Raw genomic sequence first — 26,627 nt, forward strand, 5'->3', positions numbered from 1 at the left:
GACCTATTAGCTCAGTTGGTTAGAACGTCGTGCTAATAACGCGAAGGTCACAGGTTCGAGACCTGTATAGGCCATTTGTTTTTGTGTCAATTATTTTGGTAGTCAAAACCTTGGTAGTTGATGTTAGTGACCAATTTAGAAATCAATTCATAATAGAAACTGTTTTAATTATCAATTTAGAGACCAATTATAATTTTTTGGAATTGTTTTAGTTGTCAATAATTTTTAGTTTTTAAATTGGTACCTAAATTGGGCACTATATAGTGACTAATTATTTCTTGTCACTAAAATTTGTCATTATTAAAAGATTTTCTTGTAGGTACCAATTAGCTACCAATTTTTTAGCTATCAAATTGGTTACTAATATACTAACTACAAAGATTTTTGCTATCAAAGGAATTTTTTTCTAGATTAGTCTCTAATTAATTAGTGATTGATTTAACGACTAATTATAATTTTTTATTCATAATATTGACTATTTTAGTAATCAATTTTTTTTATTTTGTAAATTGTTATCTAAATTGGTCATTATAGGAATTAATAACTTTTGGTCACTAAAATTGATTATTAATGCAACTTTTCTTTTTTATATATATATATATATATATATATATACTTTTTAGTTTATTATTAAATTTATGTTTGAAGAACATAGAATATTTAACTAATTGTTCTTATGTGAAATTTGTAACGTCCCAATTTAGTAGAATAATTCTAATAAATTAAAACGTTACAGAGTTATAGTATAAAATGGAGCACCAATAGAAAACATATAAGAATAACCTTCTAATGTTATCCATAATATTATTAGAGGAAGAGTACTAGGCACATAACATTGACCATAAGCTTAACTTGAGAGTGTTCACAATGCAAATAGTTGCAAAAAAATAAAAATAAAACAGTATGACAAAAGTTGCTCAAAAGAGCATTAACTACCATGCCCAAAACAAGACAACAACATCACTATCATCTGAACGATCCCAGGAATCTCCACGTCTGCTCACACCAAGGATTTGGTGATCATCGCAAAAAGAAACACCACACAAGAAAACAAACACAAGCAAAAGGGTAAGCTAGAGATAAAATATTTAACATGTTATTGAGCAAGCATATTATAAAACAGGTTATAGACAAGCAAAGCAGTAAACACCCAAAACATGTGAAAGCAAACAATTGAAGGACTCTCTAACTCAATATTCGGATCATACTCTTAATATAAAATTCTAAAGGAAGTATGCACATGTGCTAGTCTCTAAACTCTGCAGAGTATAGACGCAAGAGGTTATCACCCAACCACACATGGTTAATCCTCTAATGTCTTGGGCCCAATATGTCCAAAGACTAGGACCTCTTGCCACTCTCACCACATAAATTATTCTACTCTATGTGAGCGTGAATAATTATACACTAACCACCATCACCAAGAGTTTCCCTTTAAACTTTTTTACCAACAAAATCCACATGACATATCAAGCATTCAATTCTCATGCCAAACCACCACCAACAATACAGTCATGTTTTCCATTTCATACACAACATAACAAGATCCCATTCAATCTCATGCTTTATAAATGCATACCAATGTCCAACCCAACCAAGTCATGGCTCATTACATGACAACACATTATGCAAACGATTTGGGATTTTAGAAATAAAACTGCAGCTTGTGTAAAGCTCCAAAAATTTTGTATTTATATTAAAATTAAAGATAATTGAATCAAGAACCAAATGCAACAAGAACTAACTTAATTGAATAACTATAGAGAAAGTTATGCACCAAACAAGCAACGAAGGTCAATGCTATCAACAACCAAACTATAGGAACTTTGTGATAAAAACTGCTCTCATTATAGAGCTCCTATTCAAGATCCAACCATTCAAAGTCAAGAACTAGGTGTTAAGGATCAACTCTTAAATTTCAGCTCGATCCAACGGTTAACAAAATAGGAACCCTCTTTTTACGAAAAGTGTACAATGTAGGAAAATGGGTAGCACCACACCATATGCTTATTGTTTGTGAGATTTTGACTTGTTCCACTGCACAATTTGGTATCATGCACTTTTATCTTCTCAAAATCATTTCAAAGTGGTTTATAGATGATACCAAACTGAACAATTGCAATAATCAATATCTCTCATTCCAATTGCAATCCAAACTACATAAATTTCTCTAACCCATTGATACCTAAACATGAAATTCATCCCAATTCAATGCAATCATCAATCAAACATACTCAGCACGTTCCAAAACGAAAATAAGTACGCACTAATTCAAAGAAAAATAAGAAGTTTTAGCTTCCCTTACATGGAAAAAGAAGACTACAGCGTAAGAGAGCTCTAACAAGGCTCACTATAGCACAACAATAGCGTAAGAAGCTGAAAAAGAAGGACGTACAAGAATGAAAATGAGACCTTGACAAAGACTTCGTGAGACCAGGACTTAGGAACAAAGACAAGCGGGAAGGAAACAAAGTTTTAATGTAACTTACATGGAGATATAACCTCAGGCAGCTCCGAACAAGGACGGTTCACTAGCTCAAGGTGCAAAGGTTGGTGCCCTAGCAGAGCTCTTGCAGCACTACCAGGGAGAGGGAGAGATTGTTTTCTGTAAAAAGTGACATAATGAAGAGTGAATGAGTGTGAGGGGGTCTTGGGATCCAAAGTGGACTGAACATGGATCCTTGAAAAAGTTAGGCCCTAACCCCTCAGTAGAACAAAGTATAAAAATAAAAGAGATCTCACAAAATTATTAATCATTACTTCATTTATATTTAGATTTATCACTTATTGTTTGAAAGAAATAATTATATAATAGAATGCCTTTTATTAAGAAAATATATTAATAACTTAAATAAATTTCACTAAAAATAATAAAGTATTTCTATTCAATTTTACAAAATAAAATATTTATATTAAAATCTAGTTATATTTTTAAATTGATATGTATATAATAAATATATAAATATATTATATTTTTAAAAAAAATCCCGTGCTTCCCAGGAGTAAAAATACTAATATAATAAAATAAATAAATAAATAAAAATAAATGAACTGCGATTTCTATTTCTGCATCTTCCATTAAAAACTCAGCAACCGAAAACATTGCCAATATAATAATATAGTTATTAATTGTATTATCATAACTATAACATTTTTATAACAAAGTCATTAAATAATTATATATATATATATATATATATATATATATATATATATAAATGTATAATTACAGGTTTTCAAAATATTATTTCTTGAAAACAATTGTCCACCACACGGTCCTTCTGAAAATGTTAATTTTTTTTCGCATCGGCACTTTTATAATTTATAAAAAAAAGGTTATATAAATTTTTTACACCTTTTACTTATAACTTGTACATAAATTAATTTTAATTTATAAAAAAATATGTTTTTAAACCTTCAATAAAAATATTATAGAAAACTTATTAAACATCCTCGTATAAAACAATAATGAATCTAGTATTATGTTATTTTAATTAAGTGAAAGCTTAAATTGTAAAGAGGTTGCATTTGATAGATATTATACAAATTATTAATGTATGCATTTTGTCTTACACATGATGAATCATCGCAGAGATGTACAATACGTCTAACAATTGAATAACAATTGTTGAAAAAAATAAAAATAAAAATTAATTGTTATTAAAGTTGTGGTGGTAGAGTTTTGTTTTGATTATCATTACCAAGATTTGACCGTTGGTATGTTATTACTAATTATCTACCGCAGACTATGGAAACTTTAACCTATTTCAAGCTCTCTTTCCATTTATAAGTAGTAGGTGTCTTTGCTTTCTTCAAAACACACCTCTCATATTACTTCCTCTTCTCTCTTCAAGCTTTATTTTTTTTCTCATTCTATTTTTTCTTTTATTATCCTAGGTTACTTAAAGAGTATTTTTTACTAGTACCGAGATTCTCAGACAATTTAAAAGAAGTTCCTCTTGTATCCTAAAAGACTTGTGCAACACATTATGGATAAGTCTGTAAGGAAAGTGAATCTATATGACTTAGGAAGTCCTTATAGTTCGTGTTTTGGTCAGCTTTTACAACAATAATTAGATAGTAAGTAAGATTAAGATTTTAAGTTGACATGAACATAAAAGAATATTTATAAAGCTTAAGTCTATGATGCATGAAACGTTCTGAACATTTGTCATCACAAAAATCTGCATCAAATGCAACTTTTATTCAAATGTCTCTTGAGATTTGAGTTAAAATTGCATTGTCTGATATCTATCTTGACAACAGGATATGTCAATTTAACCCAACTATTTGTCCTTTGTCCAATACAATGCTCGCTTTTATCATTATTTAAAGTAAAAAACTATGCAATATAGGAAGATAAGTATTGACAGCTATAAGATAGCTATAAGATAATTTGCACAAATAAGAAAAGATGAAGTAATGTTGCATAAAACACATTCAATGCTTCTTAACATTTAAGTTTGATAGACGATAGTAAAAGAATAAGAAATTCATTTGAATTCAAAGTTACTCAACAAACCGAAAAATGATTGCAATGCATATTTAAAGGCATTCATTGAATAAGAAAATAAGAATATATAGTTCTATTTTGCAAGTGACAAAATTGTGAGTTTTGTAGGAACATTGTTTGTGATAGTTCTAAGGAACAAGTTGAAAGAGTTTAAACTTTGTATATATTGAAAGACATAATTATCTCTATTAAGCACAAATAGTGATTTTTTGACCATAAAAACATTGTATTTGTCTTAAGTCGGGAGTGACTTATTATTTAAAGAATACTCACCTTAATCTACAAGTAACTTGTTGAAAGAATACTTGGACTGAGATAGAAATGACTTGTGAAAGAATACTTGATTGAGTCAATAGTGTCTTGTGAAAATAATACTTGGTTAAAACAAGATCGGCTTTTTGAAAGAATATTTAGTTAAGTTGGAAGTGTCTTGTGAAAATAATACTTGAAATGGGTTTAACTATAAGTGGTTGAGAGTCAAAAGAATACTTAATTATACTTCGTAACGATAGTTTGCTTAATAAAACTTGACTAGTTTGCAAGAATTATACATAATTTTTGTTATCATACAAACTAGTATAAAAACGCTAAGTATCTATTTTTTCCTTAATTTTTTATATTTGTCAAACTAATTAAAAGAAGAAAGAATAATTAAAACTCGTCTTTAGGCAATTTAAGAAAAAAAACTATGAATTTTTTAAAATATAATTCAATCTTCCATTCTTGTGTTGTTGTTTTTTTTGCTTTCCACACTTATATATCAGTAAAAATCTCATACAATTCTTACTGAGTAACATGAGCTAAATTGATAAAGGAGATAATTTTAACAATTGGATATTGTTCTATTAGGAACAAATTATAATAAAAAGTAAAATTTCTATAAATAAATTTAGGTCAAATATATATAAACATGTATGTGTAACTAAGTATATATTTATAAGAACAACTTCTCAATTGAGGAAAGTGTGTTTGACATTCCTACTTATAGATGTAAATATGAAATGAGAAGAATGTAAAACATGAATAAATATATGGACAAGTTAATTGGCTGAAGAAATAGAAAGATGTTAAGTTAAGCCAAGTTAAGTCTTAAAAAGAGTAATCTTTCATGCTATAATTAATATTAATGCGCTCGGAATTTCAACTAATACGGGTTAAGTGATTATTGTAGAAAAATAAAGTTGGTTTGAAAGATACACATAACTAATTTATAATTTATAAGTAATGCTACCAAGTTTCCAATACTTAACAAGAGCTTTTGGTTGGAACATTGTAGTTTAAATATTTGGTTAAGTTAAAAGAATTTTGCCGCAAGAGTATTTGATTTTGATTGAACTTTGTCATTATAATATGCATAGTGAAACTTGATTTGATTACCAAGAACTGAACATTAGACGAACCAATATTAAAATGAATATTTAAAACTTTATGAAAATGTTTGTTATATTTTATGATATATATATACAAATAGTTTTACCAAATATCTTCAAATGTCATAAATAAAAAACTACTAAATTTTAAAACACAATCCTATTCTGCTATGTTGTTTATCAAAATCCATCTCGAAAATATACATGATTTGGCAAAAGCATTGAAGAGGAAGAAGAGAAGTAGAATTGCGAATATGCCACGTATCCAAAGAACAAAACGAAACCAACAAGAACCACTCCCCAATGGACAATGACACATTCACAAATTTTCCAATCCAACACAAGCAGATGCCAAAGGCCAGAACCCTGTTATCTGCGTAGAGACCCTTGTAGTACAAAGCTTGGCCACAATTCAAGCACTACCATTATCCCTTTGGGTTTAATATAGTCATCATCTCAATCCTCTTTTTCAGTGGCTCTGGTGCTGCCATTGTGTTCCACCCACACAAATTCGCTTCACTACAGACAAATAAAACTCACACTCCTTTGTCTCGCATATAACTTTCCAAACTAAAACTACTCGGTGTTTACCTCACACACCACTTCTTCAATCAAGCGAAGGTCGTCGCTTGACTCCACTGCCAGTGATCCACCCCACACCCTTTTACCCAGTTCCACAGGTAACGCCCTCTCTCAACTCTGCTCGATCTATTTACGCAGCACGAGAGTCCCACTGGCAATAAAAAACTAAAAATCGAATCTTTTGCATTTCGTGTCGACTGTGTTTGTGTCAGATTCTTGTTATTGTCTGTCTGGAAAATTTGTTTTCTTTTTGACCTTTTGGTCGCAAACTTGAAGGGTTTCTTTCAGGAATCTATCTGGTTTCTTTTTCATCGTGTCATTTCAGAATATATGCTATGTTCCCTAAAGTATTATGAGTCTACTGCATGAGATATTGTGAATATATGATTGGAATAGACAAGTCTAATTATGGGGCTAAACGTGCAGTGTAGCGTCTTAGCCTTTACTTCACTAGTGAGCTTGAATTCTGTTGATGAAGAAATCGAAGTTCCTTGATTAAAATTGTAAACAAAAGTAGTTCCTTGATTAGAACACTTGACGTGCAGGAGAGTAGGGTAATTTTATGGTGCTTTTGTTTCACGATGCATGACTGAGTGACAGTTCTCTCTTCTTCTTTTTTTCACTTTTCCTCAGTGAACTGTTCTGGCTGGCACTTGATTTGATTTGATTTGATTTGTTGGTTGTTTTGCCTTTTTTATTCAGTGACATCTGCAAGCTTTCTGCTTCACCATGCCACCAAAGCCCTTAGACTACGTGTCAATAAATGAAAACGTGAAGAAGAGTCAATATGCTGTCAGAGGTGAATTATACCTTCGGGCTTCCGAGCTTCAGAAAGAGGGCAAAAAGGTAGGTTATGATTTCTTTTCCAGGCCAGATACAAAATGATATATTTGTTTTGAATTGCACCCTTAGGTTGGAGGATTATATTGGACCTCATCATAAAATCCCTTTCATTGAATTTGTCTTTGTATTGGTATTTTAAAGATCTGGGCTTTTAGAGAATGTATGCAAGTTATAAAGTAACTCGGAGCCTGCTATTGCAAATTATTTGAAGATTTCGATATGGTTTTAGAGGCGTACATAATCATGCATCATGGTTGATGAAGTTGTTGTTTTGTCCAGGACCTTTATCACATGGAAATATGTAATGGTAGTATGGTACTTGTTGTTACTTGTTTTCCGTTTGAAAGTTAAATGTAACCACTTCAAAATATCAGGTTATTCTTCTTAATGACTTGTTTGCAAAGTATTGTTCTAATATCTTTACATGTAAAGTTTCTAAAGCAAATCAGTTACTCGCAAGCTATTTTGGTGCTTGAAATTGAACCTATTTATATTTGTATTATTGTCAACTTGCATTCGCATATCCTATAAGTGGATTTGCATAAAAAATGTGAGCATCAACATGATTTCTATGCAACATAGTCTTATTATGAATGCTGTCAGCTTATATTGACTTCAGGCTTGATTGCTCATATGGATTATATTTATATTCTCGTCAGCATCTGAACATTTGTGTTCCTGCAATCAGTGTTGGATTTAGCTCCTCTAGTAAAGTGAACAAATTTGTAAATTGAAAAAGAAAGAGTATATGCACTGTTACTTTGAATTAAACGAACATGTAATTTTGACTAATTTTAAATAAATCAACAGTGAATGCATTCTCACTTTCTTACTTAAAACATTTTCTCATTTTAGTGGTAGTTATATTTACACTAACTCATTTTCAATCATTGGCAGATTATATTTACTAATGTTGGCAACCCACATGCTTTGGGACAGAGACCACTGACTTTCCCTCGCCAGGTTTAGCATAACTACCATATTTCCACTTTTACTGAGTCTCGTTGTAATTTTATAATTTCAACAACTAAACATAACTAAATAGTGATAAACTATTTTATTTGTTGATTATGCTAACCTACAACAACTTTTCTGTTGCAGGTTGTTGCTCTGTGCCAAGCCCCCTTCCTGCTTGATGATCCAAATGTTGGACTGCTATTCCCTGCTGATGCAATTGCAAGAGCTAAACACTATCTCTCATTGACCTCGGGTGGTCTAGGTATTCATATGTCAACGATCTTTTTATAAAATGGTAGAATTTTACATATTTTGATATGCTTTTGAAGTACTGCTCTGTGACCCTATCCTATCCTTGTCTCTGATTCTGTCGCTGAAACTAGCTATATATGCTAGTAAGTCTTATATCTTAGCAGCGGTTGAGCCTGCTAGTCTTATTCATTGGAAATCCTTTTACTCTTATATGTTTAGTGTGTAAAACCTGTCATTCAAAATTCCTAGAGAACGTGGAAAATAATTTTCTGGGACATATTTCCATTAAATAAGTACACTAGTCAAGGTTTTAGTACTTTTGCTTTAATTTCAGATTATTGATAAAATGCCTGAATGTGATCATAAAATTTAAGGTGGTTTTATATTTGTTTGCTGACTCAATTTAATTATCCTTTATTTTTCTCATATAAAAATCTCAGATCAAATTTTAGCTAATCAGAGAGGAAATTGCCCCAAAGGATGGTTGCAGATAAGGATATTAGTGAATAGTTTATGTTATAAATCAACTTTCTGAAAAGTTTAAATGTTAGGTGAAGGATCATGAATGGTTATATATCACATACCCCCCTCACACCCAAGTGCACTTTTTGGGCTTGAAGCATGGAGCCATGGATAAATGCACATGCCTACTCTACCATGTGCTAGAAAATGGTGAGGCAGGGATCAAACTCATGACAAGAGTCATAGAGATTCTGATACCTTGTCATAAATAAACTATCCCCAAAGGTTGAAACTGTTGGGCGAAGAATCATGATTGATTTGATGTTTAACTGTCAGCAAGTTTTTATATATCATTAGCGGCCTTCCACTTTCAATCTATGACATGGAAATATGCATGGAATCAAATACTTTATTTTGGTAAAACAACAGCACAAGCAAAAAATGCTGTTTTTTTTGTCTTGTCCTGGGTATCTCCAACCCACTGGGCTAAAAACTAATTTCACTCCTAGTATTGTGAGTGTCCTTGTTCGAACTAATTTTCGTACACAACAAGCAAAACCAATGCTCTTCTAGTGGCTCTGAAGGACTTTTAGCTCTAGATTTCTTTTTGCTTCAAAGTCTAAACCAAATTAATTGCTTTGCATTGCTAACATGAGAGTTTTTGGACCTAGCAGAATTTTCCTTAGTTTGCAAATATTTCTTTCCGTCAGCACCATCTAAAGTTTACATCTTAGTATTACTATTATACCATTGGGAGTTTTACAAATTCTTTTACTTACAACTGATACATGAGTCAGTACTTTTATTTGACAAGAGAATCTATTGCAACTTATGGTGATGCAGGTGCTTATAGTGACTCACGAGGCATTCCAGGAGTAAGGAAGGAAGTGGCAGAGTTCATACTCAAGCGTGATGGGTATCCAAGGTAATTATGCTCCATACAGTCCATTCTGTTTTATAATTTATGTTGTAAAATTCTTCTAAAGGGGCTCTTCTTAGGCACATACATAGGCTAATTGCTTCTTGCTCCATTTGCAGTGACCCAGAGCTCATATATCTCACTGATGGTGCCAGCAAGGGGGTGATGCAGATATTAAATACTATCATCAGAGGTCAAGACGATGGGGTAATGTAGCTTTTGTTTTCTTATTATTGCCACTTCAGTTTTCTATATTTACAGTGCTATTGAAAGAATTACCCAACACTTCTTATTGCCAGATTTTGGTTCCAGTCCCACAATACCCTCTCTACTCAGCAACAATTGCTCTGCTTGGTGGTACCCTTGTTCCATACTACCTTGAAGAGACAGCAAATTGGGGTCTTGATGTTAATGAACTTCGTCAATCAGTTGAACAAGCTCGCTTTAAAGGAATAACTGTATGTGTTTTGTCCGTACAATGTTAAGTTTCCACTTGTTTCTAGATTAAACTAAAAAGCCTAAATGCTCCAATGTTTGAAAGATGCTCAATCAATGCGAAGGGCATGAATCTTCTCATATTGAAACCATTTGGTGTTTATACTTTTCTCCCTGTTTCTTCCAAGTTGACTTTTAGAAATGACTTTCCTGGTTGCTTGGTGCAACATTCAAGGGAAAAAGAAACAAAATGGTACATGGCTGATTGGTGAACAATATCCCCATATGAAAATTTAAAATATCTTGGCTTTTTTCTTGTATAGTATGTTCTACCGGTGAAGAAATCATCTAAAGGTGAATTATTTTTATTATGCTAAACTTTGAATTGCAAAAAGAATACCCTTCTTATATGTTATTTTCACTTACGAAAATCTGTTCTTAGGTGTTTATGGAATGCTTTATTTGAATGAAGCATCAAAACTATAAATTGACTTTTGGTTAGGTTAAAGCAATGGTCATCATAAATCCTGGAAATCCTACCGGTCAGTGCCTTAGTGAAGCTAATCTAAGAGAGATTTTGAAATTCTGTTATCAAGAAAATTTAGCCTTGCTTGGAGATGAGGTTTACCAGCAGAATATATATCAGGATGAACGACCCTTCATTAGTTCTAAAAAGGTATGCATTTTGTGCTGCAGCTGTAGCAAAACTAATATTTTGCTTCAGATGTTAACACGAACTAATATATAGTTTTGTATATGGGAAGGTTTTGATGGACTTTGGACCGCCTATAAGCAAGGAAGTTCAGCTTATTTCTTTTCACTCTGTATCAAAAGGTTATTATGGTGAATGTGGACAGCGTGGTGGATATTTTGAAATGACCAACATTCCCCCAGAGGTTTGCCTTTTCATATCTTGTGTTGCTGAATCTCTTTCTAAGTTCCAAACTGGTATTTCTTGCTATGCTTGTGGTATGTAAAAAATTCTGTACAAAATTGTCATGAATAGACTATTCCAGAAACTTAAAATTGTGAGCTGAAAACACATTAATTGCTTTATGTATCAGACACCCTCATGCACAAGCCCTTTAGACTTTGCTGGAAGCATGAATAATGCTTAGACTTGCCCTTTAGTCTCCACTTGAAGCATGAAAAATGCTCAGGTTCACCCAACCTTGTGGTGAGCTTTAACTTTAAGTGAGACCATTATGGTCATTTGGTCATACTAAATCATGAATCAACTGTCCCAAGCTCTTAGATGAAAGCCCATAAATGATTTTATATCTATCAAGATTGATTGCGTGAATCATATTTAGTATGTCAAGCCACTCAGTTTTTAATGCTCTGAAAATTTACATGAACAAAGAATACTAACAAAATACATGAATAAATGTTGTTGACTAAAATGCTCTAAACATAACATTTTTATACATTAACCAATGGGTTAAGAGTGCCAAATGTAATATGGTGAAATGAATAACTTCTGTTACAAAATACTTTTTGCACTCGGTACCTGTTTTCTGGATGTAGGACCTTCTGACTCTACATGTAAGGTGTTCAAACAAATTGTGAGCTCTTCAATTTTTTCTATAGCTACCCTGATGATGCTTTTCTTTTATCCTGATTTTCTTTTGCAGACAGTTGATGAGATCTACAAGGTTGCATCAATATCACTTAGTCCGAATGTTCCAGCACAAATATTTGTGAGTTGAATCAGACTGAATGTTTCTCTTTGATATTTTAATTTAGTCTTAATATAGTTGATCAAAGTGTTACTTTAGTGAGTAGTCTCTCTTTCCTTGGGCATTTCTTCATCATTCTTCTCATTTTTTACCTTGTTCTACAGATGGGAGTTATGATCAATCCACTTAAACCTGGAGATATTTCTTATGACCAGTTTGTTAGGGAGAGGTAATCATGCTAAAAGACTAGTATGGTATAGGTCAAAAATTTTTCCGGTTAACTTTGATTTTCCATATAAGGTTATATTCGAGCATGATAAATTCGTCCTTTCTCCCATACCTTCAAAAGATCTGAAATCATTAGAAAAAAATGGGTTATTATGTAGAGTTGACTGTTACCTATAACATGCAGCAATGGAATACTTGAATCACTGAGAAGAAGAGCAAGGATAATGACTGATGGATTCAACAGTTGCAGAAATGTGGTTTGTAATTTTACTGAAGGTATAAACAATAGTATTCCAAAACAGCTTGAATTCTTATGCTTCAATTTCAATCTTGGTTTGTCTCATGCCTTGTAAAACATTAGTAATTCCTAAAATTTTGTTCAGGTGCTATGTACTCTTTCCCTCAAATACGCTTGCCACCTAGAGCTATAGAGGCTGCTAAACAGGCTGGAAAGGTTGCAGATGTTTTCTACTGCCTTAAGCTTTTGGAAGCTACTGGCATATCCACAGTTCCTGGTTCAGGATTTGGACAGAAAGAAGGGTAAATACTTATCCCTCTACTTTGAAGTTCTATCCCTTTTCCTTTAGAATGATCACATGCTTGGTCCCATGGTTGTCATGGAAGGAGAATCTGCTTTAACTGGGCCATATACGAATTATTTTTCTGTCAGTTATGCAGTAATTATAGAGATATTGTTTTTTGTCCATGAACATATATATATATATAAGTATGTACTTGATAATATATTTTTGAAGTGAACCTACAGAAAATAATCATTCCACTTGTTTTCTTTAGCTACTGTCTAATGATTATGTCAAACTTTTGCTGATAGGGTTTTCCATTTGAGGACAACTATTTTACCAGCTGAGGAAGACATGCCTGCTATTATGGATAGTTTCAAGAAGTTCAATGATGAATTCATGGAGCAATACGAAGACAATAGAGGTTATTCAAGGTTGTAAGAAAACCCTCCTGAAAGTTGCATTATACTCGTGCTTTTGGAAGCATTTCAATCCATCTCTTAAAGAAAAACATAACCTCGTTTCTACTATTTGTCCTTCGTTGGATATAATCCTTAAACCTTTCATTTTCTTTTCTATCATGTCTCAACTGACAATATTTCTGGTGTATATTTAATCTCTCTTACACCTTTATTACCTTGTGGCATGACAATGTAACTAAAGTCTTAAATTTGATGGTTCTCCCTGTCATGTGTTTTAGATGTTCTAAGAAGAAAGGTTCAACATAAATAGATATCATAGGCGTTACAAAATGCCCCTTCTGATCTGAAACTGGAACCAAAACGTTGATATTACAAAATGTCCCTTTTGAAATTGAAACTCCACCCAAAAGAGGAACATTATATATTGTTGAGGGTAAATATCTTTTAGTCCCTAAATCGGGACACATAAAATTAAAATTTGTTTTTGTTCCAAATTTTAATAGTGTTTGATTTTAAAATTTTAAAAATAAATAAATATAATTTTTGTAATTCAACTCTATAAAACTATTTTGATGTGTTAAAGGTGTTTCAGAGTGATGTTTGAATTATTTATATAATTTGAGATGTTCTAGTTTAAATAAATTTTAGTTTAAAACATTGTTTAATACGGAAAAAAAAAAGTTAACCAGAATTGAAAACAAAAATATATCATAGTGTGAAAGAAAGATAAATTTTTAATTTCACATTTTAAAAACTAAAATTATATTTAATCTCTTGTGGTGAAACACACCATTCACAGTACATTTACTTAACTATTCCTGATACATTTACTATAACTATTGTTAATATAATAATATGATGTTTTCAAATATTTAAAGATTCTTAAACAATGGATGTAGTTATCATCTACTTGCAGAATATTGCTGCTTTGCACCATTGAGAATGGCGACGTCTAGAAGCAACAAAATAGGTAATCTTTTATTGACGTAAGCAAAGGTGATACTTGATTCGATAGATTCATCTAGTATCTATCTTTTCTTTTATTAGATATTATTTTTAGGATTCCCTAGTGATAAGACAAGCTACGAGGGTGAGTAAGTAGAAATGTAAGAAAATGAATATTTTGGAATAGTAATAAATACAGTGTTCACTTTATATGCATAAAACTAAGGGTGTGTTTAAAGTATAGATTTGAGAGACACTCAACAAGTATATTCAAAGAATTTGAAGAAAATGTTTATGTCATTTATTTTAATAGATTTAAAGGTGAGGATAAAGAAATTTGAGGATAAATTTGTGAAAAATTTGATAGATACAATAATATAAAAGAAATATTTTAATAAATTAGAATTTAAGATTATTATTGATTTTTATAATTAAAATTAATATATTATTATCATTATTAATTATAAAAATAAAAGCAAAACAAAATAAATGTCTAGTAGAATTAAATCTAAAAGCTATTCATTTATATGTGACTACCGGTATGATCACTAGATAAATCACAAAATTTAAAAATTAAAATCAAAAGAAAATTAGCGAAGTATTTTTTAATTTTTAAGAAATTTAAGTTAAGATCAATAACAAATATATAATTATTTTTAAAATAGTTGTTAATTAAAAAAATAAGATATATAAAAAAAAGTTTTTAAAATAATAGTTTAAGACAAAGAAGATTTTTAGAACGGTTAAAAGTAAATTATTTATAAAATAATTATTTTTTAAACTAATTAAGGGTAAAACTGACATTATAAAATGTGGATACAAAAGAATAAATCCTCTTTATATATTATTATAGATGATTCAGTAAAACAACAAAGGATGAACATTAATCAATTTCAAATTCCATCGCTCATGCGAGGAGGACGGTAAGAGTGGTTAGTCCCACAAATTAACTCTCTTAATTAACTTCAAATCATCTGAAATGAATACAAATATCACTTTCATATTCGTCTGACATAATAATTAAGCAAAAGTGAACACAACCTAAAAGATGAGTTAAGATTTTTTATGATGAACTTTTAATGTTGTTTCTATAAAATTAAATAATTAAATTATTTTTTATTTTTTATATTTTATAATTTTTAATTTTACAATTTCATAATTAAAATATAAAATTAGATAATTATAAAAATATAAATTATAATTCATGATTTTTTAACTTTTTTAATTATCTAATTTTATAATTCAAAACTTTATAGATTCGTAATTTTTTATTTTGTAATTTTATAACCTTATATTTTAGTATTTTATAATTTTATAGTTTTGTAAGTTGGTAATTTATTAACTTTGCAATTTTGTGATGTTATAATTATATAATTCTTAAATTTAAATTTTATAATATTATAATTTTATAGTTATATATTTTATGTTTTATATATTTTTTTTAATTCTATAATTTATATTTTTCTAATTTTAATAACAATTTTAATTTTAAATTTAATTAAATTTTCTGATTGGTTTTTAAAATATCATGTGACGACATTTAAATATGATAACCGTCATACAACATGGTTAATAGAAATGACTTAATTGAAAAATTTTAAATTTTAAGGACTTAATTAATCACCAAATTTATTAGAACTTAGTTGAAAGTTCTCAAACTTAACACAAACTTAAAACATAATTAAATTTTTAAAATTTGTTTTACAATTATGCTTTAAAATCAACTCTTTCGCTCTTTGATCATTGTATATTTTAATCAAATTTTGGGTTGATTGGAGTTTACATGTGTTGATTTTAAATTAAAGTTCAGAATATTTGAATTTTACATAATGAGTTTTTTTACTTGATTTTTACGAGTATAATAGACTTTTTTCTCTTTATTTAATCTAATAAAAACTCATTTTAATGAATTAAAATAGTTTGCAACAAGTGATTTAATAACTTTAATTGACGAAAAAGTCATTTTAATTTATTAAAATGCATTATATTCGAATGATTTTATTCTTATTTTTAATAAACAAAAACTATCAATTTGAGTTTCAATTTTTTTTTTTGGAGATTCAGGTGTGAGAAGTCTCACGTTCAGTTAAATTTAAAAACTTATTTTAATGAATTAAAATAACTTGCAACAAGTGGTTTAATAATTTTAATTGACGAAAAAATCATTTTAATTTATTAAAATGCATTGTATTCGAATGATTTTATTTTTATTTCTAATAAATGAAAACAATCGATTTGAATTTCAAGTTATTTTTCTATTACTTTTAACTTATTATAATCTAATTTTATGGGATTAAGATCATTTAACTTGATTTTTTTTTGCTTTGTGTTAATTTGTTCTTTTGATTTTTTTAATCACTTAAGCTAGTCTTTTGTTAATTTTTTCTTTCAAAATGAAATCATTTTTCTTTTGCTTTATCGAATTCAATAACTTTCTCTATAAACCTTATTTCCTATTTCATATTTTTTTCATGACACTTAACATTCTTACCTTGTTCAATTTGGTTTTACTGGTCTTTGCTGTTTTGAGTTTGAATATGAATAATTTTGGCCTACATTCTTATACTTCTTTTATTTTTATGTCGATTCAAATATGACTTAAGAAACAAAAATGTTAGAGTAAAATGCCTTCTTATATTGTGTTTTCTTATCTTAAAAAGTTGATACTTGAAAGATATGCTATTGTTAGCTTCTTTTATTGGTTATTAATATCTTTCCAGTATCAACTTCTTAAACAATATTTTAATTTGATAAAATGTTATTAACCTAGTTGATTTTATAAGAAAGAACATTTTAATCAATTAAAATCATAAATTAATAAATTAAAAATGTGTTATATTGGATTAAAATTTTAATTCATTAAACTGATGACTTTATGTCTAAGGTATCACAATCAATCTTTAATGAATCAAATCCAAAGGAAAAAATCATAGAAAACTACAAATTAGAAAAACACCTTTTAGAGTTATTTTAATAGTTCAAAATCATAAACTAAATAAATCACTTTCATCACTTTGCATCTTTTCTTTTCGTCTTAGTAAAAAGAAAAAATATAATAGTATTCAAGATTTTGTTGCGAAGTAAATTTGACTCTTTCAATAAAGTGAATAAATAATTTTTTTTGTCTTCTTTCGTGCTTTTTCTAAATACTTCATAGTTAAATTTAACCACCTCTTAAACTAATCTATATTTTCATATATTTTCAGCACAAAATGTGATATAAAAATATTTAAAAATAATATAATAAAAGAAATTTAGCATTTATTAATATCAACGTGTCAAAATATAATCTTAAATTGTAACTTGTAAGGAATATGCTGAAATGAAACATCAGTCAATAATACAAGGTTTTGGTTGCATACGGAATTTCTTTAGAAAACTTTTCCTTTGATTTTCAAAATCAAAAGCAAGTGTTCAGAAAGGGCCCCCGAATGAAAAATTATACAGAAAAAAGAAAAGTGCTTTGAATCGCATGAAGCTTTTTTAAGCACTTTTAAGCACAAGGATGGTAACATAGAATTTATTATTATTATTATTATTATTATTATTATTATTATTAATATTAGTATTAGTTTTGGTGATTAAAGTTGGCGCCAAAACCTAATCAGTATTCTCTGTTATGTCCTGCCCGACGGTCAGCTATTATCACACGGGCACCCACATCTCTCTATTTTTACTGATCTCTCGGTCAGCTGTTATTCAATGTTTTTTTTGTTTTGCTTTAATTAAGTGAAGTGATCCCTTTTAATATTAAAGTTTAGTCATCAAAAAGTACTGCTTACGGTCCAATAATCAAATTTCAGAGATAATCAGTCCGCGTAATTGTAAAAGATGCTTTACGAAAACCTAATATAATCATTAAATTTGGTTTAAGAATAACTTTTTCTTAAATTTGTTTTAAGAATAACTTTTCCTAATATAATCATTAAATTTGTTATAGATCTAAACTTTTGAATAAAAATTCAGTGATAAAAATAAAATATAAATTGATTTTAACTTATAAAAATATTACTTCTTTATGTGGAAAATATCAAAATATTGCTTTAACGTTAAAACAATTTGCATTTAATGTTATTAATTTCTACAGTTCTGCGTTGAAGTTATGCACCTTTCTCTTCTCTGTTGTCGGGAGGTGTTGGTTAACAATGTATGTCTGGGTCAGCATGTGACAAATTTGTTTCTATTAGATTAAATAGTTTATTATGAATTGAAATGTGATATCGAAAATTACTTTGTAATGTAATTATTTAAGTGTGTTTTTATGGAAAATAAAAATATGATTTAATTAACAATTTTGTTTATAAAAATAATAATAATTTAAGAATTTTAGTTTTTCATTATCTAAACCGGATATGTTTTGTTAGAGATCGTAAAATTGAACAATTACGTCATTTCATTTATGATAAAGATTCAATTAAGAATATATAAAGCTGTTGTATAATTAATATAATAATTTTTTAATGCAATTATTTAAAAATAAACAAAATTATGAAAAACGATAAAATCAAATAGTAAATATTCAATTAAAAATATGAAAAAAAATAATAAAATATTTTTTAATAAAAACTCAATTGAAAATATTCAAAATTTTTCACAATCTTACAAATTAATTAAATCAAATTAAAATGATTTTTTTTTATTTTAAAAAAGTCTGCACCATAAAAGGATTAAGAAATATACATGAAAAATAAAATACAACGCTTTTTAGAAAAATGAATATAATATACTATTCTTCTAGCATGTTTGGAAAAAGCTAAAGGTAGTTATGAAAAAAGTGAATATAAAAGTTTTAGTTGAGCACAAAATGTGAGAATGGTACTTATATAAGTTATTGCAGAACACTTCACCAAACATGTAACATGAATTTTGGTACTCAAACACTTCACCAAACATGTTATGAGAATATCGGATGTTGCGGGCAAACATGAAACCTCACGAACATGGAAATGCCACGTTGATTTTGGACATTCATAGCTTGCTTTCGGATTGCTAATATGGCAAATGATACACAATATTATAGTTTTTTTTTTTTTTCTTAAAGTTTTCTACTTTTTTCTAGATTCATATTTGTTTGAACTCTAAATCTTAATAGAATATAGGTCTTACAAAAGTCTAGTCAAACCTATTCCTTATATACCTTGTCTAATTTTACACTCTTCCGATTTTTTTATTAGTTTAATTTGGTTTATCTCCTTACTTCTTTAAAAAAAAATCATTTTACATTTATTATAATTTAGGTTAAAAATAATTTATTTTACCACACAAATAGGTTAAAAATAATTTTAAATTTTATGTGTAAATCTAATAATTAATAACATTAGATGACTATGTCACATCATACCGGCAAACAAGTGCAACGACAATAAACATATGCATGGTTATTTAATAATATAATATTGATAATACAATATTTTTAACAATTTTGGTTGTTAATAAATAAAAACAATTTTATGAGCTATTTGACATGCAAGAAATAATAAAGTGTTGACAGTTTATGTGATTTTTGCAATTTAACACTGTAATTACTAGAGTTCTTGTCATTTTATTATCAGAATATTTTTAATTATAATTATTGTACCAATTACAATACAACTACGTGCTTGGAAGTTTTATGGTGAGTAATAAGTTTGCATATACCAATAATGATCTTACACGTGGGCGCATCAAAAGCCTTATAAAAGTCTTTAAACTCTTAAACATGGCTTTTCCTTTGTTCCCTCACTCTCAGCAATCTTCAAAGAAGCACTTCCTTTCAACCTTAACCAAAACCTCCTTTTTCTTTTAATCAGTTTCTCCATCTTTCTCAGTGCAAACTTTTCTTAGTTTCCCTCTTTATTCCTCATCTCACTCTCTTTTCCACTCGCTTTTTCCTAGTCAACACTTTCCTACTGGTTTCATCCGATTCCTCTTTATTATTCCTCTACCAGTTTACACCCAAAAGAGTAGTGAACAAGAAAAGGAAAAAAAAAATATATAGTAAAGAACCATCTTTTTTCGCTTATTCCCTTCTATACATACATATTCATATTACCCTTTTGGTGGTTAAATATGGGGTTCTCGGAGAAGCCACAAGTGGAAGAGTCAGATAGTACTAGAAAATGGGTCATCGCTGGAATCTCTTTGCGAGCGCCATTGAAGCCAATATACACCACCACTGTGGAGAAAGAGGTAGAAGAAGAAGATGAAGGTGACGTGGCAGACTCTTCAACCACACCAAAGGGGGAAGAAGCAAGGATTCCAACGGCGTTGAAGTGTCCACCAGCGCCTAGGAAGAGAAAACCTTCTTTGAAGTGCAACTATCGTGGCGGAGCTAGAGAATTCTTCACTCCACCGGACTTAGAAACTGTGTTTATACGCCATGTTGAAAGGGCTAATTGATCGTAGAGGTGGGAACAGTAACCTTCACCAACCTTAATTGGCTAGTTTAGAGCTAGCTAGAACTAATTAATTTAGTTTTGTGTAACTTCTTACTATAATATTCTATCAAGTCGTTTCATGTCTGTGTTATTAATCTAGCTAGCTAGACCTTAAATTCAGGAGTTTAGAGACTACGGTATTTGTAAAAAGATCTGAATAAAGATGACCTATTTGCTTGCATTGCATGCGTGATGTTCATCCAGTTTTAGCTGCAACCAGTGTTAATCTCGTTTCATTTTTACTCTGTCTCTCTGAAAGAAGAGAGTCAAATAGAATTGACATTGTTGCTGCATGTTTATCTGATTTGTTTGGTATTGCATAAGAAAACATGTTCCCTTATCTGTAAATTTATAAAGTAATGCACTCTATCTATCTATATTGAGTCTTGTAAATGTACAGAAAGCCGACCAAGGTAGGTTAAGTTGGTTATATAGGACTTGTATCTCATGTTACTGCGTTTAAATCTGGGTACTAAAGTATACCAATGAAACAACTTTTGTTAGATGATTTTTTGGGATTTAATTCACCTAAGAACAGTGAAAAACACATAACTGAACTAGTTTAATGAATTCCTGTATGAATGCGGGCCTATATGTTTATGTGCCCTGTTCATGACCATGCGCAAGAATGAGAAAATCTAGGTGGTAATAAAGTGAAGATAAGCTAAGCATCTAAACGTGGGAGTTTCAAAATGCAAAGTGGGAGTGAAATCCCTTTCAATGGGGTATGGAGATGCTACAGACAGATGCTTCTTATTGTTGATTGACTGAGAGAAAAGCCCCACTTAATAGGTTCTCTAGCCATAGACCCAGTTTTAGCTTCATAGTCTTCTGTCATCTTCTTCTTTTAGAGTTTCAGGGTCTTACAATACTGTCCCACATCGCCATTGAATAACCTTTTCCTCCACATTTAGTGCGCCAACTACTACATAAAGTCTAACATTTTAGATTAGGGACGTGTATTTAATGGTTAATTAAGAATCTGAAATGTTATAAATTTACCCTTTAACTTGTACACTCGCTGTGTTGGTAGAAAACAGAAATTGAAATGAAATTTTCCTGAAGGGGTGTGACAGCACGAGCACGTAACGTATAAGGGTAAGAAGAAAATAGACATGACAAAGAAAATTCCAAAAAATAGTGAGAAGTGACACAAGAGAAGATGACCCCCACCAACCTCAGATTATAATGCTGAGAGTGGGAAGGTTCTGTGTAAATTCTTGTGTGATATTAAGTGATGGAGTCATGTGGTGTAAAGCGACAAATCACGTGGAGATGAAGATTAGAATCCTATGCTGGTTGAATGGCTCTCATTCTTGAGTTTGTAAAGGTCAATAATGGAGCGAATGAAGGTTGGTGCAGTAATATATATAGTAGTCATTGTTTTGTTATCTTATCCTAATAATATCCTGTTATAGTACTTTCAAATAATGAATCTTTATACAGACACATCAAAACTCCAATAGTGGAAGATACAAGAAAAGGCAAAGCAAATGTTACAATAGTGGTCAGGGGGACTTCATCTGCCATCGTGCATTAAAAAATTGTTCTCGGGATCGGAGCCTCTTATTCGGGGAATGCCATTCCAACACGTCTTAACAACACTCAACATATGTACCAAAAACAAACACGAACACAACAATTTGCTTGCATTGCAGTCACTCACTATACTTTATGCTTCTAATCCTTAGTTAATTCAGTCTCATAATTATTGGAGACCACATGCAGAGGAACAAAGTTGTTTGGCATATTCCCGCATATGTGTATTAGTTTTAGCAATCAGTTTATTTTTCTACCTAGGGAAACAAGGAATCACCAAACAATTTCTTAGTATATTATTTCTTTTTTCAAAGTGTTCCAGAAAAAATTCAAATCTGCAGTGGTCGGTCATCAAAGTTCCACGTCAACTACGTATAAAACAATTTCATAATACAGAAATACAAATATCATCTTATAAATTAATTTTGTGAAATTAAGTTAAATTTAAAATTTACATTTTAACCGGTCTTACAACCATGGACCAAGATTTAACTTTACACCCGAACTATAAATGTAATCTCTCTGTAGGCTATAGAGGTGTGGATTCTTTCTGATATTATTTAGTATGAGAACTTCAGTGGCTGGAATAACATGTAGTGCACACTTCATTCGTTGTATATTCGTGACTTATATAGTTTTCCTTGTACTTTCTTTAATAAACTTTCATCTTTTGTAAAAGGAAAAACAAAATATTTGTTAACTAATTGGTTAGATGGTATAAAAACAAAAGTGGTGACAGTTATGTGTAATTGGAGGATGCAAACATAAAATGACAGCACAGTGACGTAGTTGTTATGTAATTGAATCGAAATTTGAATGCATTGTCTAGGATTCTTGTAGATTAATTGTTGCGCCCATGTGTGTCATTTAATGTTGCATACCACCAAAGTCTTGGGGCTCAGGACCGACAACATAAGGGCGGTTTTACGTAAAAGAAAATGTGGGCAAATATATGTGATTAAGAAAGAATACAGATATAGTTCTAAAATATTTAATAATAAATATATAACAATATTAGTTCCAAAATATAAAATTTAAAGAAAATTAAAATAGAACCTTATTGTCGCCTTTTTACGAACAGATACCGTTTTCAAAGAATGGTCAGCTTTGGAAACTAAAACTCGTGATTTTTTCTTCAAAAGATTCTAAAAATTGAAGGGAAATGTGTGTTTAAATTTGTCTTTACCTTAACTCGTAACGATATTAAACTATTAAAAAATAAAAGTATTAGTCTAACCAAGAAATATAATTGTTCTTTCTTTCATTATTACCCTTATTTGAATTATTCTGATATGAATATTTTCTTAATTATCTAAATTCATTATATTTATTAATAGGATAGTCCTTTAGGATCAATAAAAGTAATTTAAATGTTGTGATATCGTAATTTGTTTATTAAATATTTATATTAGGAGTGACAACTTGACTCGTTCTGTCAAAAAAACGTGGGACGGATTCAGAGATTGAGCTCGCCGGCCTGCAAGAACATAACCTGCAGACTATCCGAATTGGCCCACAGTTCGTACAAAAAAAAACTTTCACTTGTGTATATTAATTATTTTTTTCTAGACTTCTGCATGAACATTCCAAATCCTTTATATGAAAAAAATAAGTGTTATGTATTTTTTAATTTTTCAACTCACATCTTCAATGCGGGACAAACTAGCTCAGTTCGCATTTTATAAATTAAGTGCGGGACAGACTTAAATGGGTGAGGTCAGCGTACAAAACATGCTAAAAAAGATTTGTGATGTTTTGTGCAATAGCAGTTGATTTCATAAAACGATATGAAAGAAAGGAGCTTCCATAATAGTATTATTCTTCCAAAATGAACTTGGTGAAAAGCAATGGATATTTGACAACTCTCGGACGTTGATCAGAGTGAGGAGTAATTGGTAATGTAGATAGATGAGAGATGGACAATAATAATGGGACATCAACAACATTAATGTTGGACTTGCATGCAGGTTAATTGGAAACTTAAACATGTATTTTAAATAAAGAAAGAGGTAGTATTTTGGACGTGAAAAGGCTAAAAGCCATAAAAAAAAAGTATGGAAACAGGGAAATTTAAAAGTAAAACAATTAAAGGGTAAATGATCGGTTGAATATAATAACTATTTATATATTTATTTTTAAGAATAATAAGAAAAAAATTATAATTTTAGTATTAAAATTTTAATTTTTTTAATTTGATTTGAATTCTGATAATGATTAATATAATTTTTATTATAGAAAAAAATGACTTTAATATGTAAATAACGTTGAAGGAACCCTTTTTTATCCTTTATCTTTCGTTTTGTAAATTTAAGATCTCTGGTTGATTTTAGAACGTTAACTGCATATTACTATGATTTTCCTTTTAATAAAAAATATACGATAATTACTAGAGAAGAAATATGTGCTTAAATATTAATTATTAACAAAATTGAAATAAAACTAATATAATCAAATTTGTTAAACTGAGACTATAATTTTTGTTATCGTATTAAAAATAAAATATTATAATACTTCTTACATTAAATTGACTATTTAGCCAAAACTAAAATATAATAACTCACTTTAAAATATTAATTTATTTTAGAAAATATCAAAATAAAGATATATTGAGGTGTCACAAGAATAAAAAAGGAAACAAAAATATATTAAATATTAAATTATAATTTCACTTAAATACAATATAGTCTCATATTTTATAATTATAATTTAGTCTTCTAATTTATTTTTACAACATTTGGTTCCTAATTTTTTTACTATTTCTTTCGGTCATTATTATGTCGTTGTTTAAACATAAGATGATTAAGTATATATAGGATTTTCTCTATTACTTACTGTTGGATAGGATAAGATCTACACATATTCATTACCAAGTTACTAAAAAATTATATTTGGTTGGGTTTTAACATTTTATGTTAAACTCAATCCAATCAAACGAACTATTAATCATGTTCCATTGTATTGTGTCAATTGATCAACATTTTGAAAAACTTTTTTGTTTTTAAGTTAAAATTTTTAAGTATTAACTTAATTGAAATAATAATACAAATTTTATAAAAAGTAATCCAAAATTTCAAGTAAATTAATAAGTCAAAGTCATAATAAATTTATCTAAAATATTTGAAGACATAAAAGTAAAACACAACACAGTTTGTCCATATTAAAAAAAAAAGTGAATTTCAAGATAATTATGAAATCACTCGTACAAAACTCATCACACTATTTATAAAAAAAAAAATAAGTTACTTTTTTCAGTTGGGCCAAATCATAAATAAAATCTAAAGATTGAGTTGAGTAGAGATGTAAAAATAGATTTTAACCCGTTGGCTCATCACGGGTTTGAGTTGGGTTTGGTTAAGAAAAAATCAGTTGAAAGTGGGTTGAACTTAACCTGGTTCACTTCCCACCAACATTTTTTACAATTTTTTAAAATTTTTTTAATTATTTACTACCCCTAATTATATAGGTTCACAATTTCATATTTTTAAATGTTAGAATGTTGCTCAATAATATTTGAATACTTTAAATGTTTAATTACTTTGATTGTCAAGTTATATACGTTGATACTTTAATTTTGAATTATAATTTTAATAGTAAATTACTCAATCAACTGTCTTATAAACAAATTTTTATAAATTAGCATGATAAAAATGTGTAATTTTTTTATTTATATTTTGTTGAATAACATCACAAAAAATGTGTAATATTAGTCATGTTTTCTTGGACTATATGAACACTTTCTTGAAAATAATTCATCATACATTGGTGGTGAGCATGATAAAGACATTGGTTCTTGATTTTATTGTGATTGTCATCTCATGGATTGCTTAAAAAATTATTTAATTATAAATAATTTTTTTATGTGGGTTGGTGAGTCAATCCACTTACAAAATTTTTGGTTCACTGTAAAATGAGTCGGGTTGAGTTCACTCATTTTCAACCCAACTCGTAACCCGTGTAAACCAGGTTAACTCAATTTGACATGTCGAGTCATTAGTTAAGTGAATTCCATAATCCCTAATTTGAGTTGTTGCCAACAACGAATTAGTTTGTTATGCTTTGAATAAAGGATTTACTCATGAACCCAATAGTTGTAGTTTTGCTAAGTCTAACTGTCATATATTGCCAAGTTAATGATTGTTTTGTTTAAGATCGAACTCTTTCTTCCTACACTTTCATTGTATCATAAGCTGCGAGAAATGTTAAAAAGCACCTTTTCATGTATTATTTTTTAAAAAAAATACGTTTTTGTTTATACAATTTGAATGTATTTTTTATTTTATATTCTAAAATGTATCATTCGAAATATAAAATTCATATTCTAAATTGAAAATTTTCAAATGTATTTTGAATTGTTTTAAATTAAAGGATAAATTTGAAAATTTGAAATTTGCGAAAATATAGTTTGAAATTACAGGAGTGTAAGAAGAATTTTGCCTCAGTATCAGTGTTGCGTAAGGTCCATTTCCTTGAGGCCTAAGCCCATATATGGCTTAAAATTATGATCCACGATTGGGCTGTCCATGGTACAAAGATTTGATCCAATT

The 26,627-nt window shown here is 29.4% G+C and overlaps 2 protein-coding genes and 1 non-coding gene across 4 annotated transcripts; all 3 read left to right on the forward strand.

Moving 5' to 3' along the window:
* On the forward strand, positions 1-74 carry TRNAI-AAU. The gene has a single exon. It is a non-coding gene; the product is annotated as a tRNA-Ile (tRNA).
* A 6,044-nt stretch (positions 75-6,118) lies between these two features.
* LOC114173720 (glutamate--glyoxylate aminotransferase 2) lies at positions 6,119-13,460 on the forward strand. 2 transcript variants are annotated; one of them, XM_028058283.1, is made up of 14 exons: positions 6,119-6,563; positions 7,168-7,311; positions 8,206-8,271; positions 8,410-8,527; positions 9,823-9,904; positions 10,018-10,105; positions 10,198-10,356; positions 10,836-11,009; positions 11,098-11,229; positions 11,968-12,033; positions 12,177-12,241; positions 12,425-12,516; positions 12,624-12,780; positions 13,073-13,460. In XM_028058283.1, exons 2-14 carry the CDS (start codon positions 7,195-7,197, stop codon positions 13,200-13,202), a joined length of 1,446 nt encoding a protein of 481 aa, XP_027914084.1. In that variant the 5' UTR covers positions 6,119-6,563; positions 7,168-7,194; the 3' UTR covers positions 13,203-13,460. The 2 variants fall into 2 exon arrangements, with proteins under 2 accessions (XP_027914084.1, XP_027914085.1); XM_028058284.1 differs by lacking the exon at positions 6,119-6,563 and adding an exon at positions 6,892-7,019.
* Positions 13,461-19,847: 6,387 nt separating this feature from the next.
* LOC114173034 (cyclin-dependent protein kinase inhibitor SMR6-like) lies at positions 19,848-20,725 on the forward strand. The gene has a single exon (XM_028057229.1). The coding sequence runs from the start codon at positions 20,177-20,179 to the stop codon at positions 20,504-20,506; it is 330 nt and encodes a 109-aa protein (XP_027913030.1). The 5' UTR covers positions 19,848-20,176; the 3' UTR covers positions 20,507-20,725.
* The last annotated feature ends 5,902 nt before the right edge of the window (positions 20,726-26,627 follow it).

This window comes from Vigna unguiculata, chromosome 2 (genome assembly GCF_004118075.2).
Source record: "Vigna unguiculata cultivar IT97K-499-35 chromosome 2, ASM411807v1, whole genome shotgun sequence".
Classification (NCBI taxonomy): Eukaryota; Viridiplantae; Streptophyta; class Magnoliopsida; order Fabales; family Fabaceae; genus Vigna; species Vigna unguiculata.